The sequence below is a fragment of the Seriola dumerili genome, unplaced genomic scaffold (assembly GCF_002260705.1).
Source record: "Seriola dumerili isolate Sdu_G_001 unplaced genomic scaffold, Sdu_1.0 BDQW01000219.1, whole genome shotgun sequence".
NCBI classification, from domain to species: Eukaryota; Metazoa; Chordata; class Actinopteri; order Carangiformes; family Carangidae; genus Seriola; species Seriola dumerili.
This window is the reverse complement of record NW_019174474.1, coordinates 6277292-6297062: the sequence shown is the minus strand read 5'-3', so window position 1 is coordinate 6297062 and position 19771 is coordinate 6277292. Positions and strand designations below refer to the sequence as shown.

The 19771-nt window shown below is 41.1% G+C and overlaps 2 protein-coding genes and 1 non-coding gene across 5 annotated transcripts; 1 reads left to right on the top strand and 2 right to left on the bottom strand.

The window, feature by feature from the left end:
- Window positions 1-341: 341 nt before the first annotated feature.
- fbxo31 (F-box protein 31) lies at window positions 342-8193 on the bottom strand. 2 transcript variants are annotated; one of them, XM_022754345.1, is made up of 10 exons: window positions 7602-8193; window positions 6154-6225; window positions 5640-5726; window positions 5101-5177; window positions 4737-4904; window positions 4501-4575; window positions 3961-4070; window positions 3608-3761; window positions 2842-3221; window positions 342-2032 (listed from the first exon to the last, which is right to left on the bottom strand). In XM_022754345.1, the coding sequence occupies exons 1-10, from the start codon at window positions 8023-8025 to the stop codon at window positions 1810-1812; spliced, it is 1770 nt and encodes a 589-aa protein (XP_022610066.1). In that variant the 5' UTR covers window positions 8026-8193; the 3' UTR covers window positions 342-1809. The 2 variants fall into 2 exon arrangements, with proteins under 2 accessions (XP_022610066.1, XP_022610067.1); XM_022754346.1 differs by lacking the exon at window positions 5640-5726.
- Window positions 8194-9072: 879 nt separating this feature from the next.
- On the bottom strand, window positions 9073-9145 carry trnar-acg. The gene has a single exon. It is a non-coding gene; the product is annotated as a tRNA-Arg (tRNA).
- Window positions 9146-9740: 595 nt separating this feature from the next.
- On the top strand, window positions 9741-19698 carry fanci (Fanconi anemia complementation group I). 2 transcript variants are annotated; one of them, XM_022754198.1, is made up of 37 exons: window positions 9741-10117; window positions 10225-10297; window positions 10595-10725; window positions 11266-11419; window positions 11556-11613; window positions 11747-11788; window positions 11982-12105; window positions 12203-12288; window positions 12386-12518; window positions 12610-12687; window positions 12778-12914; window positions 13087-13267; window positions 13351-13438; window positions 13556-13686; window positions 13767-13837; window positions 13998-14112; window positions 14251-14373; window positions 14581-14649; window positions 14745-14846; window positions 14955-15143; window positions 15604-15725; window positions 15819-15980; window positions 16316-16495; window positions 16588-16754; window positions 16839-16915; window positions 17119-17235; window positions 17313-17364; window positions 17449-17576; window positions 17909-17974; window positions 18090-18186; window positions 18312-18484; window positions 18575-18631; window positions 18718-18777; window positions 18872-18934; window positions 19023-19118; window positions 19299-19400; window positions 19614-19698. In XM_022754198.1, exons 1-37 carry the CDS (start codon window positions 10025-10027, stop codon window positions 19674-19676), a joined length of 3960 nt encoding a protein of 1319 aa, XP_022609919.1. In that variant the 5' UTR covers window positions 9741-10024; the 3' UTR covers window positions 19677-19698. The 2 variants fall into 2 exon arrangements, with proteins under 2 accessions (XP_022609919.1, XP_022609918.1); XM_022754197.1 differs by lacking the exon at window positions 19614-19698 and having other exon boundaries at window positions 19299-19510.
- The last annotated feature ends 73 nt before the right edge of the window (window positions 19699-19771 follow it).

The window sequence follows — 19771 nt, the reverse complement described above, 5'->3', positions numbered from 1 at the left end:
TGACAGCAGTGTGATACACATACAAACAACAGAAAAAATAAACAGATTTAACAAATAGGTTCTTTTCAGTTTTTTATTTTTATTACTGAGAAGAGCGCTTAAGCTGAAAAGCTCCCTGAAGTCCAATGTGAGCAGTTCAATAGGTCAAACTTAGTTTGTTTTTCACAAAATCAGGTGTATGGCATTGAAAATAGTACAAAGCAAGACTTTTCAAAGGCAAATCATTCAAATAGCTGGGTACAGAGGGCTTACAGACAAGAGAATGTATAAAACAAATGTACTAAAATTGAAAGGAAATTAATTTAATGTGACAAAATAAATCAAATGTTGCTTCAGCAATCTTTTTTTTTTTTTTTTTTGCAATTTTTAGTAAAGCTGCAGTCTGATATAAAAGTGCTGGCCAGTGGTTTTGAATGATTCACTATTTTGCCCAGACAAGTGCACTTGGAGTAAGAAAGCTACTGGGCATCACCATCAGGCCATAATGAGACATACAGACACTTACTTGGTACTTGGAGATGCACTTTGAGCTGTTAGTTTGTGTAATGTTCAGCAAGCCTGGTCTCAGGTTTGAAATAAATTGGAAAAGTGGAGGGAATAACTTTGCAGGCATGAAGCCAGGCAAACACTGTGACAGCCATTTAAACACAACAAATGCAATACATTTCAAAGGTAAGACAAGTTTCTGTTTCAGACCATAATTATATAAGCACATAAACTGTATAATTTTGATACTTTGATTAAATCCAGTTTATGTATAGATTATGCTATTCTATTGCAATACATCTTTCCAACTTACATAATATTTTGTGGTGGTGTTGTGAGATTAAAAGTATGTTTGATGTAAGACCATGAGCCAAAGCATATCACTGAAAAAGATATCGCTAAAGTTCAAAGGACAAAAACATATCAGTCTGCCTAACACTGGCTTATGAAGCTACGGTGCATGATAAGACAGCAAGTCGTCTCTCGCCAATGTTTAGAAAATTGCCCGGTTGTAAAACCCACTCAGTATTTCTATTGGACAAATTAAAAAAATGAATGTAACGTCATACATTTTTGTTATACACATAAATACTTTCGTCCTGGTTTTAACTGACTTGTGGCAAAGAGAAAAACACCTGAGATGCTGTATTTTTCTAAATTCTGATGTCTCAAAAGCAAAAATAATAATAATAATAGTAATAATAATAATAAATTAATAGAAAATAAAAAGTAAGGCATGCTGCTTCATGAAAGAAAAACATCATGATCAGATAATGATTATGAGTGTATCGTATGATAAGATCTAAATAAAACGCAGCATGCAGTTATAATATGTTGGGCACTGACATTATTATAATACTATATAGCAGAATACATTGGACACCTTCTTCAAGCACTACCGAGTACAGACATGGTTTTCGAATCAGAGGCACATACAGTTTGATCCATAATAAGCGGTATGAAATATCATACCTTTTTCTCCTGCGGGTAATAAATAAATAAATTAAGAACTTGCGACTTGTTATCATGCTGCACTGGAGGATTAAGGTTCTACAGAGGTGAGGTGATAAACATTGCCTCATGAGACCTTTTAAAAGTGCTTGTCTGGGAACAGGAGTGCGGGAGTGCTAGGTCAGGGTGATATAGCTAGCTTAATTAGACAGTAAAACCCAATGTTTGTGAAACACATACAGACAGAACCCTCAAGAGTTAAGGTCATGATCTATCATGATACTATTGTTGCCGGCGGAGGACAGAGGTGATTCGTGTGTAATGGTTTTTGTTATGCATTGTATTGTGGAAGGAGACTTAAAGCTTGGTGCATCAGGATGTCCAGGACTGCATGTTGCGCAGCATGGCCTCAAATCGCTCCATGTTTGGGGCGTGAGCGTGGGCTAGATGGTCCGTCAGGCGACTGTACAGACTGAAAGACTTCAACTCCAGCCAGATGAAACCAAAACGGTCCTCATCAAACAGCACAAAAAGCCCCGGGGTGCGCTCTGGACTTGTGAAGCCATGCCCAGCGATCAGGCCTGTCCCATAGAAGCTGAAATGGAGGAATATCAATTTGTCAATTAATCAATATTTTGATGGATGACCATTTCAATTGTTTATTGACTTGGTTCTCACAAACAGTTACTGTAGAAAATAATGACTGGTAATGTTATTATTGAAGTATTTATTTTAATTATCAATAACTTGTAATAATTGTTAGATTATTTTGAATAAGGTTTTATAGCAATCTCCTTCTGTATTAATAAATATTATGTATTGAACAGATTAGGACAAAAATAATACATTTTTAATTTATAGTCAACAATCTTATTGGAAATGTTTCCTTCAGTGCGTAGGTGATAATAATAATGACACCTTAACATGCAACAAAATAAAATAAAAAATCTGCAGTTATATTTCTCTTGCAGGTTGCTTGTAGCAGCTGCTTTTGTTTTGAGGTCTGTCCATCAGTGAGCTCCAAACTAATGCCTGTGACTGGTCAAATATTTCTCCTGGCTTTGATGCACCAGAGCAGGCACTCTCAACCATCTGTCTATTCTGCGCCATACGCAGTTTAATTAATTGACCTTTTTATATGCTCAATTAAACATCTTTGGCTATAAAGCTATAATTCTTGCTGCTCAGCCAGCATTCATCATATGACTAATTCTTTAGTGGCTGATATTATTTCAGCCTGTTGGCCATGAACTTTTAACAATGACGTGATTTACAACAGCTTAAGAACAATAGGCGCACCGTGTCTAACACCACTGTTACTGTGGCGAAGGAATCTACAGGCATCAGTCCACCTGTGGAATTTATACAATAGGCGTTTTCATGTCGTTTTAGCTGAGTTCTTACCATTTCCTGCAGGTGCGAGGGTACACTTCGTTACGAGCCATAACCCCCAGGGGCAGGACGAATGGCTGGGCCTCAGGAGGACTGCTGCTGCTGCTGCTGCTGCTGGGGCCAGGCTCACAGCTGTCTGAGCAGGCACCATGGTCTATGTCCATCCCTTCCGCTCCGCTGGCACCACCACAGGCCCCCTCTGCTGCACCATTGACTGTGGCAGAGCTGTCCTTAGCCCGTTGTTCAACTTCCCTCTGCACTTCCTCGTGTACCCCCAGTACAAGCCGAGACAGTTCCTCTATTTTGCGCTGGTGCTCCAAGTCTGGGAGGACCACGGGCCGGCTCAGGTCAACATCCAAAGTGAGTTGCCCTGCAGGAACGTTGGGGTCTCCCTGCAGGAAGGAGTACAATTACAGTTTGCACCACTAGCAGAGAAATTTGGTGGGTTAATGTTTCATCTACTATGTCAAAAATGTGAAAATGTTACATTCAAAGGCACTTTGTGTGTATGAACGCCTGTTAAAAGCTTGAGTGATGATTACATCAGGAATTTTGGCTGAATAGTTTGTTGTTGGAGAGATGGAGGAGGACCTGTAGGACATTTACAGGATGTTATTATAATAATTAATATATATATTATATTATATTATATAATAATTCACCGGGAACCTGCGATGACTTTATACTGCAGGGCCAGTATGAACACAAAACTCTGCCATGAGGAGAGTTTCTTTTTAAGACAAGAACAGACTCTGGTAATGATTATTCACTAACTTACAGTGAGCTTGGTGGCTCTTGCAGACGTCCCGTGGAAACTGAGCATGACAATCTCCAAGCCGTGACTGCCATAGGTGCCTTTAAAGAGGCCTGGCTGCAGCAGGTCCGAGGGCAATGTAGGAGGAAGATAGATCCTCCGGTATGTCAAGCAGTTACTGTCAAAAGAAAGCATATGAAAGCCACAGCTTTACCAGGTGGATAGGTTATACAGTACATTCATCCACACGAGAAATCAGAACCATCTCTTCAGATAAAAAGCTATACTTGTCTTTATTGTTTAACCCATTTGAGCTACTGAGGGGATGCAACTAATTGACATTTGATTTCAGTGTGACCAGAGGAAAAGACCCATACTCATATTGACTGGTATAAATGAACTTCATCAGGATGAGTTCCTGCATGTGCTCATGGAAGATTTCTTCCAGTGTCCGACCCCATTCTTCCTCCAGCCATGTCCTGAACTCCTACAAACACACCCACACACACACACACACACACACACACACACACACACACACACACACACACACACACACAAGTTATAGAACCCTGGTGACAGTCTGACAAAAAGTTTGACATTATCAAGGCATACAGGCTTTAAAACTATAATCAGTTAAGTTAAGTTAAGTTAAGTTAAGTTAAGTTAAGTTAGTAAGGGTAGGTTTTAAGCTATACATGGAACATGGAAGAAAATTTGTAGTTACAGTAAAGAGAAAAATATATATTTTTTAAATATCATCAGTGTATTTACATGAGGTTTAATATTGCACGTTGTTTACATGAAAGTGATCATTGAATGCTAAGGGATGACGATGAGTGAATAATTCCAAATGGGTCATCAGCGGGTCAGTAGGTAGGTCTGTCAGGTGGTAACAGATCCCTGATTTGACCCACCTCCTGTCTGCCTCCTGGCATGCGGTGATGATCCGTCTGGTTACATTTAGTTGAAAATTCATCCTTCTTGACGGTCTAAAAATAACAGAATATGACACATATTAGAGGACGGCCTACTTTTAATGGCTACTAACTTCAAATTAAAGAAGAATGTGCTTCAAGAAAATATACTCAAAATTTGGTTGTGCTCATTTCTTTGGTGTACAGAGACGCGTCGGTGCTGTGGAACCCCTTACCTGTATGTCTCCTTTGTGGGGGCCCTTGTGTCCGTACATACACTCCACAGAGGCCTTTTTGGTCTCCCACATGTGGATACGGAAGAGCGGCCGTCTTCTCATTGGATCCTCCACACGGGGGTCATGAGGTGGCAAATACATCCAGCCAATGATGAATAACCCATCCACCTGAATGAGAAGCACTTTTAATAATTTATCAGCCATTGACATTATCCTAAATTAAGTTAGGCTTCCAAAGCAATAGCTGCTGAATATTGCTGCACCATAAATGATAAGCATTTGACTTTTTGTGAAACAAACTGTAAACTGTAAGTCATTTTTCCTCATCTTAATGCAAATTTCTTGATTGAGAAATATGACTCACCACAACATTGAGCAATCCGCCATAAGGGCCTATATCAGGCTGCCATAAACCCAAAATATGTCTGTATGGGTGAAGCACTGCAACACAAAAGCACAACATTGCACCATAATAGTCAGTTTTTGCAGTGATACAGCCATGCTCTACTAGAAGCTGCACTGTGCAAGGTTAGAAACACAAGAGAAGATGTAACAATCCACAAACTGAACTTTTTGTTTAGTGTCTGTCAGGATAGAGTCAATAAGATATAAACTCAAAAAGAAGAAAGTGTAAACTGCTCATGTTCCTGTCAGCCAAGTTTCTAAACAACACACACACGGCACACCAAGTTATCCAGCCTCCCAGTTAACGCTTAATATGAAAGCAAACACTGCAGAGAATTATCACCACGTTCAATGTTCACACAGGGTGCATAACACTGCTGCAACAATCGTTAAGAGTCCCCCCCTCCACAAGTGCGCGCAAACACACACACACACACACACACACACACACACAACCCCTCATGCTGCAACCATCTGCATTGATGGCCGTGTACATACAGTGTGTGTACACATCTCTATAGTCCATGTGCTTGTAGTCAGGGAGGAGCTTCACAAAGCGCCCAGACTTCACCCGTGGGTTGACACCTGGACAGGCACAACACAGGCATGTGTAGAGCAACCACGGACCATGGCGGGCTCAGTCTAACACAGCACGCCAATGAATTGAGAAATGGGCCAACATAATCTAACAGGTGCTGCGACTTTGCCTGGTATGTTTTGAGGCAGCTGTTTTTTCAAAATGCAATATAAGCTCCATATCTCTGCTGATAAACAAATGAGGAACAAATGGGGAACAATACATGAAAGAAAAAGTTGCACCATCAAAAGTCTTAGTGGAACAGAGAATCCACACTCATATCAATGCTTCCCATTTGCATCCAATCACAGTCGACATTAGGGACACTTAAGGGTGCAAACGCTGAATGATGTGATGGAGTAGGAAGGAACCAAATACTTCATTGGATCAACTGATCTTTGACATTAGAGGTGTTTAAGTGGCAGCCAAACTCACGTTTAACATAGAGCTCTCGGCTAGATACACCTCCCACTTCCATCTTCCTCAGATCCTCCTTCATACCAAACTCTGCAGAGAGAAAACACATGAGGGAAATTAACATTAAATTCAAATTTATTAGGGCTACGCACGCAAAGTATCCATACAGTATTAATAGTAAGGGAAATGGGTATACAGCAAGTCAGGTTTTTAAACAGTGCAGTCGATAAGCTCCATATTTATCCAATTCATAATGTGAACTGTGGTGTTATACATTACAGCAGTAAGTCCAAACTTAAACTCCAGTCAGCAGACAAGGTCATGATCTGATCATGTGTGCTACACAGTGATTCACAAGGTTTATTAAACACAACCCTGCCTGAGCCACAAGTGAACTAAGCAGAACAACCCCCCCCCCCCAAAAAAAGAAAAGAAAATGAAAATTCATGTCATTAATAGGATTGGATGTGTGTATACTGCAGTATTTTGCAGCATTAGATCACGTCTTGTTTTTGACAGTTTCTTATTAGCAGTAGTAGTAGAAGTCGTTGTAGTCCCCATTAAATTTCTACTAATTGTTCCTTTCCCAATGTAAGTACCTTATTTAGCTTGCCTGGTATGCTAGTAACTTTTAAGGACACAACATTCCTCAGATCACAACCAATTTAAGCAGCAGGGAGAAAATGTTTGGTATCTCTATTGGATTAATGAAGTCGCACTGGGTAATAGAACAATATATATATACATATAGCAATATGTAGCAATATTAGATCTTTTTGGTTATGTTATACATTAAGAATGTCTCATTTGATTTACCTAAAAGTGTATTACATCACAATTTATATTACATGATGTAAGATAATAAAGGGTTTTATTTTCCACCATTTTCAAAAAGTTGGCTGCCTAATTGACTAATTGCTTCAGCAGCCCAGCATGACATGGTCTCTCATAACATGAGCATTGAGCTGGGAGGGAATCGGGAAGTGTATCTTTAAATTTTAACATAACTTTGGAGACATACAGTATTTGTCCAACCTTGCCATAGTGTAGTTTCCTGATTATAAAGTGGTGGGACATTGGTGGTGGTGTGGTGTTCACAATAATGCTCATGTCCCCCCAAAAGGCTGAGGTCGGCCCTGCATCAGCAGCCTTATCAGCTACACACAGAATGGCTATAATCCGCCTAAAAACATTGAGAGGCCTTGCTCTTTTTTGTTACAGCAGTGACTAAGGACGCAGCGACTGCTTTCATTTTCATCATGGTTCCCGTCCTGATCGATAGAAATGCTTTTAAGGGAAGCATTTCCGAGGAGCCAGCGCTGTTGTGCACCGAGTCTCACACAAACAACCTGTCTACAAGTAGGAATCCCATAACACATAACACATAATATGCGAATCAACGCTGCGTTTAGCCATCTAAGCCGTTGATGTTTCAATTATCTCTGCATGCAGTAGAGATAATTTACCTTCAATGCACCGCCTTCTCCAGATGGTTTCAGTACTGAGGATTTGTCTGAATTTCTTGCAGATGAGGGCCACATTTGGTAGCGCTGTTCCGGGGAGCAAGGAGAATATTTCTACTAAAAGCTCCGGGGGTAGTTCCGCTAAGGTTTGCGGGTGCGGAGGTCCCGTGCTCGTGCGGTTCAGCGAGCCTCCTCTGTTGACATGATGACCGCTGCCATATTCACAAGCGTCACTCGGCCCTGCAGTGGCGACGCCACTCTCCGGGCCTCCGCCGCCGCAGACGTCGCCTTGCCTCTTGCCCACGATCCGCTCCCCTTCTTCCTCGTCCATGTCGGAATCGCTGCCCTGATCCTGCTGATTATGCCGCTGTCGCCTCCGGCACCTTCGCGACTGACCCACTCCGCAGAGCCTGGCACAAACAGCCATCCGTAGTCACCAAACAGGCAACATTACATCACTACAACACATCTATCAGCTGCAGTCTGTTCTGATCTCCTCCTGTCCTTGCGAGCATGAGCAGAAACATCTTCCGACGTCACATCGGTGCACGTATAGAGCGTAGTGACTTTCCTTCCTCCTCTACGTCCTACCAGAAGTCATGTACAGCGTGTTATTATTACGCAGGTGTATGAAGAGGATCTATGCTTGACATCCAGCAAGATATTAAGTCACAAGTAATCAATTTCAGAGCAGGATAAGAAGTCCACAAACTGAGGCAAAAGAAACATAAATAAAAATTAGAGAGGATTATTTTTTTTATTCTCGTTACATTAAAACTATATGTTGCATGAACACTGGATCAAATCCAGTGATCCGATGACTAACTGAGGATCAATAAGTAGTGGGAAGTATTTAGATAATTTATTTGAATAAAAATAGCAATATCAGACTGTAACTAGGTCGAAATAATTTTGTCGACTCATATGCTGCTTGCTAGATGAATCTGTAACAGTGCATCATATTTTACAAGCCGATCATATGTTTTTGTATTTAAAATCTTCATGGCAAAGTAAAGTAAATCCGTTGCAAACAGTACTTCAGTGTTAGAATAATAATTCTCTACAAAACATAGTTAGTTCAAATTCCAAAACAAATTTTCTCAGCTCCCAGCCGCTAGACACGTCCTGTCCTCTGTCCACAGAAAATCGTCTGATTTTTCAATTTTTAAAAGAGCCCGGAATCGGGGAATCATTGTTAATCCTGCTGCCACATTTTGCGAAAATATTGATCTCAGAGTATTTCACGAGTTTAGTTTGATAGCAGAAAAGTGCCCAGTAGTGTTGGGCTGTCTGTGGAGCACACCTCACCTGGTAAAATTTGGTCAAACCATTAGTCACAGCATGTGCTGGAGTCTCGATCCCATAGCATATTTCGTTAACTTTAAAAAGTCACAGCGCACAGTTTTACATTTATGAAATTGAATAAAATATACATTAATTGTTGAATTTTGGGTTTTTCTCAAGAGGAAAAATTCGAGCCAGCCAGGAGTCGAACCTAGAATCTTCTGATCCGTAGTCAGACGCGTTATCCATTGCGCCACTGGCCCGACTTACATTACGAGAGGAACATTGTTAATTTAAAGGTTGACCATACGATTTTCTAGAGCGTATATATACGTTGTTTCATACTGAATGAATGTTACAGTGTTAAGAAAACACATTCATATTTGGCGTTAGCTGACTAATTTACAGTAATTATTAAACACTGTCCGAGCGTAGACAAATTATAGTCTACTTACCCTCTTAAAACCCAAAATTAAAGATTATTGATTATCGTTACAGTAGTAACCAATACGTGCTTATATTTGATCAATCCGTCAAGAAAGAGAAAGAGTCAACACAGGCAAGCTCAACAATTAAAACAAAAAAGTCCAAAACTGTGATTTTCAAGGGAATGGATGGTCTGGATCAAGCAACCCAAACTCATTTAAAATTACCAGACCTGGCAACCCAGCAAAGAACTACGCTTATCTTTGTGGCTTGTGAAGAGGTTTGTAAAAAAACACTAAACAGTCTGGTACTTAAACGTATATAGCGTATTGTTAAATGACTTCACGTTATACAACAACATATGTCATGCCATTGTATGTATTTTAATGTATTAAATTGTATTGTGTGTATTACAGTGGAATGTAACAGACATGATCAAATGCTGTGATTGTGGGACACTTTGTGTCGAATGTGGCAACCACAAAGCAAAACAGGAAGTGTCCACTGGCGGGAAGTTCATCTACTATTATGAAAGCGTTACCAAAGACACAGAATGCTTGATTTGACCTTTTCACGGACTAAGTGACTAAATTAAATTGGCTGCAAACCTTCCATTCGTGCACTACGTTGATCAAGTTTAGCCCTGCCGAGGTTGACAACAAACGGGAATTTCTTTCTGCGTTTACCACCCACTTTTGTCCGTTTGCAGGTCGATCATGAAGGGAGAAATTGATAAAATCCTCTTACTGTCAGGAGGAGACAGTACCGCCGAACTTCAGAAGTACCTGTCCTCTCTCAAGAATGACCAGGTTGTTATTGCAAATGACCAGTTTTATCTCAATTCTCCTTGAGAAAACAGTGGCACTGTCCAAAAATCCAGTCAGAAATACTTACCTCTCCACTATGTGCTTTCTAGCTAATCACTGTGATTACCAACAACGCATTAAAGGGCAAGAACGTTAGTGCCATGATTAAAGGCATATTTGAAGGTAAGTGGGCTATACATTGTCATACAGGTACTGTTGTTATGTGAGTAATTTGACACCAACACAACTGTTACGTTTATATTGCCACATCTATCTTCAGATGCATCAGTAATGTTAGTATGAACTGCATCAAGTTCAATATCACGCTTGACTCCTATCACAAGGATATTTTAAACGGGTTTGAATCCATCCCGGGCTAATTGCTGCATGTCATCCCCTCCTTTCCCGTCCCTCTCCACTGACTGGAAAATAAATGCAAAAATGAGACTCCCACCCCAAAAAATATGCTTCGTTGTTCAGGTTCTCCTTCCAGTTCCACTGAAGGATCGAACCGCAGACTTCTTGTTTATCAACACTGCATCCCCTTGTGTGAGTCTGGGAACCTTCAGACTGAGGTGGTGTCTGATATCATTGGACTGCTGATGCTTGAGGTAAAAAAAAAAAAAGCTTGATGATGATACTTTTCTAGAGTATTCATTTATATAGCATATATGCATAATAATGCTTCTTCAGTCAAAGGGCAGCGACAAGTAATGACAAGCATATAAGGTTAAGTAACTTCTTGCCTCTGCCAGGATTGTGGTTGTATTGGCCAATAAATGTATGGGTTTTGAGTCAGCAATCAAATAACCCATCAATGTTAAATGCTATTTTGAGCTCTCCTAAAGTTATTAGGATACAAGGATGAGAAACATGGATTGATTCACTACATCAGCCTAATTCCAAAATGTAGAGACTATTACAGACCTAATCATTAAAAACAATCATAAAAACAGTCTCAATTCCCTTTTACTGTTTTTTTTACCAAAAGAATTTTCATAGCATCTTGTTCTGTCCATCAGTTTTGACATTGATTGGATTGGACACATCTTTTCCCTTTCCTTTGTTCATGCTGTATGTAATGTATGCCACAGACTTAACTGAAATAGTTTCTGTCTAATTCCAGTTTGCCTTTTAAATGTTATACACAGACTCATACACTGTCTGGATCCTCTCTTGCACAACTGGCGTCTCTTTTTGTTGAAGCCATTAAGGTGGGAAAAATGGGCAATGGGAAATCCCTGGAGCTATTTCCTACAGTGCTTACTGCCCTTGCAGCCTGTGAAGCCTTGTCTTATGGCAAAGGTAAGTGCAAATTACTAGCCACAGTAACTTTGTTATTTATTATTTTACAAATATAACAATATCTTGCCTAGTCATTTTATCTACAAGGTGGACCTTTTTAAAAGATGATGAATGGTTGCTTGTAACTTAACTTTAGGAGAACTCAGTGGTGAGGAATACAAGAAGCAGCTGATCAACAGCCTCTGCTCAAGCAGGTGAGGACGGTGCAGATTTGAAACTGTATTTACATGTGCAAGGGAGTTGTTGACAGTATTTTGCTGTCTATATTGTTGTCGTTTTAAACTCAAATCATTGTTATTAATTGATTCACTCATTTTTTTCATGCAGATGGGATCCACAGTGTGTTATTCACCTGACGACCATGTTCAGGTAACACCACTGACCATCTAACTATTAATTTTCTTTCAGAACGATAAGAGTTTATTGCAGTGCTCTCATCTTTTACGATGTTTCGCAATGATATCACAATGTTACATCTGCTATTATTTGTTTCTTGTGCCACCTCTCAGAAAGAGTACGCCATGCAACTAGTCAGCAGTTTTTTGTGTCCGCCTCATTGTAGGGATGTGCCCCTGTCATCGGAGGAGCTGCAGTTCCTGATGGAGAAAGTACTGCGGATGTTCACCAAACTGGATCTGCAGGAGATTCCACCGCTGGTTTACCAACTGCTGCTTCTGTCTGCAAAGGTGTGTGTGTGTGCGTGTGTCTGTGTGTTTATGTACAGGTAAAAATATCTTCTGCTTTGTTTTAAATATGTAAAGTCTGCCCTGTGCTGTCTGTTAGGGTTGTAAAAAACAGGTCCTGGATGGAATCATTGGTTATTTTAAGGAGCAAGATGTTTGCCAGGAAGAAGAGCAGAAACATGGAGAGTGAGTCTCTCATAACGCTGCAAGTGACAGATTTACTCTGAATCTTACTGCCTACATTCCATTTACTGAATGTTATATTTCACTATTTGTTCATCAGGAGCCTGGATCTAGAGGTTCAGTCCATTCCACAGGACCAGTTGAGGCACGTGGAGGGCACTGCCATCCTCCACATAGTTTTTGCTATACGACTAGACCATGAACTCGGGAGAGAATTCCTGAAGAGCTTTAAGGTTATTTATGACTTATTTGTCTGAAATTATTTTTGAGATTTTGAATAAATATGTACTGTTGGGTATGCTATAATTCTTACCATTCCTCCAGACGTCCTATGGCGACCTGTGTCCTTTCAGTGTTGCCCTGTTGCTCTCAGTGGCACGTATCCAGCGCTATGAAGAGCAGGTGAGAAATCAAAATTATTTTTCCTATAGTCATTTGAGTCTTATTGCATTGTTTGCTAATTTTTCTTTCTCCTTTCCCCGGTCTGGGTAGGTGTTTGACCTTTTGAAGGGGGCAATCATCAAGAGCTTCAAGGATGAGCAGCTGCAGCAGGGGTCAAAGTTCCTGCAGGACCTCCTGCCTGGGCACTGCAGTGTGGCTGAGATGATACTGGACACGGTCAAGAACAGGTCAGAACATGAAAGTATTTATTAATCTATTTCAAACTTTTAACATAAAAACTAGGCATGTGCTTATGTTAGTATAAAACGCAATTAGAAAAACACATCCTTCACAATAAAATAAATGAAATAGATTTGTTTTTAATTTTTTCATATGGACACTACTCTTCCACCTGTGCAGCGTGTTTGGGTGGGATCATGTGACCCAGGGGCTGGTGCAGTTGGGCTTCTTCCTCATGGACACATTTGGACCCAAGCCAGGACCATTTGGCAAGACTACAGAGGGGTCTGCTACGGTAGCCAGGACCCCGAATCAGCAGGCATGTAAGCTGGGAGGTCAGGTGCTCCTCCAGGGCTTTAAGGTAACATTTGGTTTCTGTTTTATAGAATTATCACTATGTAAACGACTGATATCGACTGGAGGATGTGTGTTCTTCTGCGGCAGATGCACGAGCCTATCAGAGGCGAGATACTGGAGCAGGTCTTGAATCGGCTGGTTACAAAGACCGCTTCCCCTGTCAATCATTATTTAGGTAATTACAACCTTCAGACGTTGGTCCCTGATTTCAGATACACACCAGTGTCTAATTTGTCTGGTTAGAGACTAGATTTTAACAACATTTATTTTTATTTTTTTTCTATATCATCAGACCTTTTCTCTGACATTGTGATCTCTGCTCCCATGATCCTCCTGGAGTCATCCTCCAAGGTCACAGAGACATTTGACCACCTGTCATACTTGCCCTTAGCCACTGTTCAGGGTCTACTGAAAGCTGTCCAGGTACCTAAAACACACGCAAACACATTGTACAAGTATCTGTTCCTTTACTTAATCGTTTTTTTTCTCTGTTTAATCTCCAGCCTCTGCTCAAAGTCAGTATGTCCTTGAAAGACGCTTTGATTCTAGTTCTCCGCAAGGCCATGTTTTCAAGGTGTGTACTCCTGTGCTCTTAATCAGATGAGGTTTATTTTATAATTAATTAATCATGCTTTGGTTAATGCATTTGATATCTTAATAGTAATTAAAAAGAAAGGCAGTTTAACAGCTGAAATAAAGATAACTTTTCTCCCCTCTAAATAACTTTCTACCAGCCAACTGGACGGCAGGAAGTCTGCAGTGACTGGTTTCTTGTTGCTGCTGAAGAACTTCAAAGTGTTGGGCAGCTTGGCGTCGAGCCAGTGTAGCCAGACAATCTCCTCCAGTCAGGTACAGTTAGACTGTGTATATGTGGTCTTCACATATATGCATATGTGCAACAAGGGTGCTGGAAAACAGCTGTGAAAATAGGTGCAATTTTAAGAATGATCTATCGAATGTTAACTGTCTGTCTGAACCCCTGAATAGGTCCAAGTGGACGTTCATTCTCGTTACAACTCTGCTGCCAATGAAGCGTTCTGTCTGGAGATCCTGAGCAGCCTGCGTCGCTGCCTGAGCCAGCAGGCTGATGTGCGCCTTATGCTTTATGAGGTTAGAGATTACTTTTATAAACTATGTTCATTTGTTTTTTTAATTTTAATGTTGGGAATTAAATACTATCCCAACATATCTCTTATAGTCTTAAAAGCGAAGCAGCAAATATTGTTACTCCACCTAAAGCATTTTTTTAATACATCTTTCAAGTCCAAACAAGATTCAGATTTCTATGCTGAGAGGGCAAATTCTTGCTCGTTTCAGGGATTCTACGATGTTCTCCGCCGCAACTCCCAGCTTGCAAGCTCCATCATGCAGACCCTTTTCTCACAGGTGTGTCATTTAAGTGCAAACTGTCAGATATAATGGTCTGTTTGTCATGTTATTTATATGTGTGGAAGCTGTAAGTCATATTTTTGTATCCTTAGCTGAGGCGGTACTATGAGCCTGAACAAGACCTCCTGCCCCCGGTGAAGCTGGAGGCGTGCATCACAGCTCACGGAGACCAAGTCTACCTCCAGGAGCCACTGGTACTCTGTCTGCACTGCAGCATCATGTCTGCGACTTTGTGCTCCTGGTTCACTGTGCAAATGTTGCCGTGGTAATGTCTGCTATAAATAGCATTTGTTCCATCTCAGGCCCATCTGGTGAGCTGCACTATACATTGCCTGCTGTGGCTGCAGAACATGCGGCGATCAGCCAACCCCAGCACTGACGACAGCGACGATGAGGAGGAAGAGGAGGAAGGATACCAGTCTGAACTACAGACAATTCTAGAGAGCATGACAAGACGCATGATCAAGAGTGAAATGGAGGACTTTGAACTGGTATGCATTCCTGACAGTGTAGAAAATGATGTCTTTAACTCTCACACTCTCTGGTCTAGATGTGGAATAATTATTCCATCATCAGCTTTAATAACACTTTATTAGTCTTCCTTATTAATTTAGTGACCAGCACAAAGCAGTAAGAGGAGAAGGATTGTAATTTTAATAAAATTAACTGTTTGATCCCCTCTTTCTCCCTGAGTTTACTCTCACTGTGGCTATAATAATAAATGAAAATGCTGTAAAAAAAATAACAAAAATATAAAATAATAAACTATTATTAAATTATACAACTAGTAGTCTGGCTGAAGAAAATATGGGAAACCTTATGAGAAGTGTAAGCAGGAAGGAAATGAGAATCTGTCGTCTTGAATCTCAGGAACGAATTAATGAACATTTTCTTGTTGAATTGTCTATCAGCTGTGCATCTTAAGCTGTATACTGTCTGTGTGTTGACAAGGACAAGTCAGCAGAGTTCTCCATGGGATCCAGTGTTGGGTTGAAGAATAATATCTATGCAGTGCTCGTGATGGGAGTGTATGAAGTTCTCATGGAGTACAACTTCATCAAAGCCAACTACAAGTAACAACCCACCACCTCACTTTGTACGGATGTTGTGTAGCATGAATGTCGTTACCGTGCTGAATTTTTAAATCATGCCCCTGTGTGTTGCAGTAAAAGCCGCTTTGAGGAGCTCATGCAGCTGTTTAACCACTACCACAAGCTGTCTGAGATTCTGAAGGAGAAATCTGGAAAAGGTCGAGTGCCCTCACACAAGACCCCCCGCAGTTTACTCTCGTTGAGCTTCGTATCAACTCTCCTCACTGTGCTCTTCAGGTAAATGTTCACTAATGCTGTGAGATTACTGCACTGACAGTTACAAGTACCAAACAAAATGGATGAGCTAAAGGGGAGAAATGCTATGTAAACTTGGGACGCCTCAGTGGCTCACCTGGTGCAGCTTGTGTTGTTTGAGCGTGGTCCTTGCCACAGTGGCCTGGGTTCAAGCCCGACCTTTGCCCACCAAGCCCCCCCCCTATTGCATTGAATCAAGAGTAGCACTGATAACACCAGAACATTAAATCATTAAATATAATTGTGAGAATTACTGGATTTTCTTGGAAAATGTAAAAAAAAATAAAAAAGTCAAACAAAATTGGATTCTCTTTCAGAGACAGTACTCAGAGCAAAGAGGAGGCTCTCTCGGTGCTGCGCTCAAGTGGAGAATTTGTACGTTATGCAGTAAGTGTAGCTGTACAGAAGATCCAGCAGTTGGAGGACACTGGACACACAGATGGCCCAGATGGACAGAACACAGACAGGACTTTCCGCTTCCTCTGTGACATGACAAGGTTGGAATCCCATGGCCTAAATAACAGCGTTTAGTTAAACTGCCTTCCATCGGACCAATGAGTGATCCATCTCTGTCTAAATGTCCACCCAGCGTGCTGATGTGGCGTTACACCAACATCCCCAGCGTGGTGGAGGAGGCAGGGAAGAAGGAAAAGCGCTCCAGCCTGTCTCAGCTGTGTCTGGAAGGTCTGCTCAGGATTTTCACAACCTGCCAGCAGCGCTATCCAGACAAGATGGCCCAGCTCCTCTCCAACATGGGTTCGATACACACAGTTTTCTGTAAAAGTAGGGAATTTTGACCAATACTATGAAGGAATTCATCACATTTTGTGTTTCTTGCAGACATCGCAGAGGATGATCCGGAGACAGATGATGGGAACGTTACAGAGATGAACTTCTTTTACATCAGACAGTTTCAGGTGCAGTTGTACTTTGTAATTTCTAGGGATGCAGCTGCTCCATCCATTTTAAGGTTAAAATCAAAATACTTATTTTGCTTCATATTTTTCTTCCCTGATACTTTGGCTTTCTCACACAGTTCTGTTCTAATGCCATGGACAGTGGATAATTGCACCTCATCTGAGCATCACCACTAAAATCCAATTTTCTTTGCCGTCAACAGAGAGCGCTATTCACTCAGATCAGTGGAGGAGAGGAGGAATTTAACAGCAAAGAGGCTCAGCTGCTGGTCAGCATCTTGAGCGTGCTCTCACGCCAGCTAAAGCCCTCCTCCAAACAGGTCAGTGTACACTTATATGCACTTGACAGAACAAACTCAGTAGTACTCGTTCCACTAACACACATCTTAATCTACAGTTTGTTCAGATGATCACGTGGACAGTGAAAATCTGCAAGGAGACCAGTTTTGGTGAGTTTACTTGAACTTGGTATCAGTTTTAGGCACAATGAGGTTTGTTTGTTTGTTCTAAGGTGTATTTCTTTTTCCTTTTAGAGGATCCTGCGTTTTCCAAGGGGCTGCTCTCGCTTCTCTTCAACCTACATGTTCTCTTTAAGAGTCCTGTAAGCCTGTTACTGGAGCTCTGCCAAGACATCCACAGTCAGCTGGGGGATATCGATCAGGTACACACACTTACAGAGTGGCATCAGCTGATACAAGCAATGTATATATGCATATATCACTGTTCAGGGCTGTATATTAAATGCATCCCGATACCTCGATTGACAACTGCACTGTTCATAGTTCACATCCAACCTTTGATCATAGTCTCATATCATCCCACATCCTCAAGTGAAAATCATGACTCACAAAAATGTGACTCATACTTCATCTGCAATCAGCAGTAAACATTTGTTTTTTTTTAACAATACTAATAATACTTTTATGACAGTAAATTGATGACAGTAACTTTTTGAATGGAGTGATTTTTGTGTCTCTCTTTCTCTGTGATCAGGATGTGGAGGTAGAGAAACAGTCTCATTTTGCCATTGTCAACATGAAGACTGCTACAACCGCAGCAGTGAGTGTTGGTTTTCTAACTGGAAGGCAATGATTTGTTGTGTACACAGATATCCCAGAGTCAGTTTGTGAAGCTTGCTCACGGCCTTCATCATCATTTTAATCTGTTTCCCCAGCTGCTGGTCCTGTCTCAGGTTGACAGAGTGCTTGATGAAGTGGACTGGCTGATTGCCAGAAGGAAAAGCCATACAACCTTTGATAAATCTTCCTCCGGTAAGAAGCCTTTTACTCTGCTGCTCACTTGGATTAATGGTGAGAGTTGAGTGGGGATAAGGGAAGGGATGCATCTCTGTCAGTGTACGGTACAAAGACTTCTGTGATGTGTTGCCGATGTGCAGGTGAAGCAGGAGAGCAGGATCCAATAGAGAAAGCGGTGGCGCTGCAGCTCGGGACTCTTTTGACAGCATTAAATGAGCTGGTCCAGACGTCCCTGCTGTCTGGCACCTGCACCATTACACTGCTGAGAGTACTGCGTCGCACATACACCATCCTCACCACTCTGGTCAAATATGTGCGTATTTGTCCACTCTGTGATATCTCTGTGAATATTCACGCAGTTTACCCAGTGTGACATTAATCTCATCTCCATGTGTTGTTTTAGTACATCCAGGTGTGTGCCACTCAGCACAGTACGCTTCCCACACGCTTTGAAAAGCTGGTGAGTCTGAGGTATTGTTTCATCATTTAAATCTTCTAGTACTTCTAACATAAGCTAATTTAATGTTTCCTATGCCATCTGTGCAGGTCAAACTGTCTGGCTCGCACTTAACAACACAGTGCTACTCCTTCATCACATATGCACAGGTACAGCTCAGTTAAGACATCCACAATGATCTGATTAGTTTTTCAGTTTTGGATTTGTTTTGTTCATCTTTAAAAACTGTGTTTTCTCTATTAGAGTGGAGAATTTAGTGGCGGGGAGAAGAAAAAGAAAAGGATTGAAGTGAACGCTGCTGCTTCTGTAAGGATACTTATCTCATATAATTGTTGGAACTGAAATGAATGTCGCTGATTAGAACAATCCTATTTATTTTATTTTCTCTTTGTAGGCAAAACTTCTGCGAGAGACAAAGGCCATCCCTGACTTGATCTTCAGCATTGAACAATATGAGAAATACCTCATCACACTCTCAAAGAAGTCAAAGGTATGTGTAAGCTGGATTACTTGAGAGCTATGACATATTATTCTCAAAATACATAAAAAAGACTTGCAAAGTTTTTTTTTTGTTTAGCAAAATACAATTTTCTTCATGAACACTGTCAGTACAGATTGATCAGCCAGGCTACTTACATACAGTATTTCACCACTTCACATTATTGTCCAGGTGAATCTGATGCAGTACATGAAGCTGAGCACCTCAAGAGATTTCCGCATCAATGCTGCTACTCTGGATGCAGCCCTACAGGAGCAGGACGACAGTCAGGAGGCAAGTTCCATCTCATACTGTAACTGGCAGCTCCAAAGGTCAACTCTGTGTTGTTTCTCTGATTGCATCAGTCAATCAGCTAATTATTGAAATGTTTTCCCACATGAGATGGTCTGCAAGGTGTTTCATTGAATTCCCTTCAACACTGTCCCGTTCCAGTGGGCTTTTACTGGGTGAGATTTCAGTGTCTATTTCTTCTTCTATTCCTTACAGCCCACAGAGTCACAGGACGCAGAGGAAACACAAGAACCCAAACAGAAGAAGCGAAAACAGTGAGCTGATGCTTCGGAGCTCCTCCGTCTGACATACACATTTCCAAATTTCCTCACTGACCTTGACTGTTACCTGCCAATGAACAGCCTCTTGGCAGT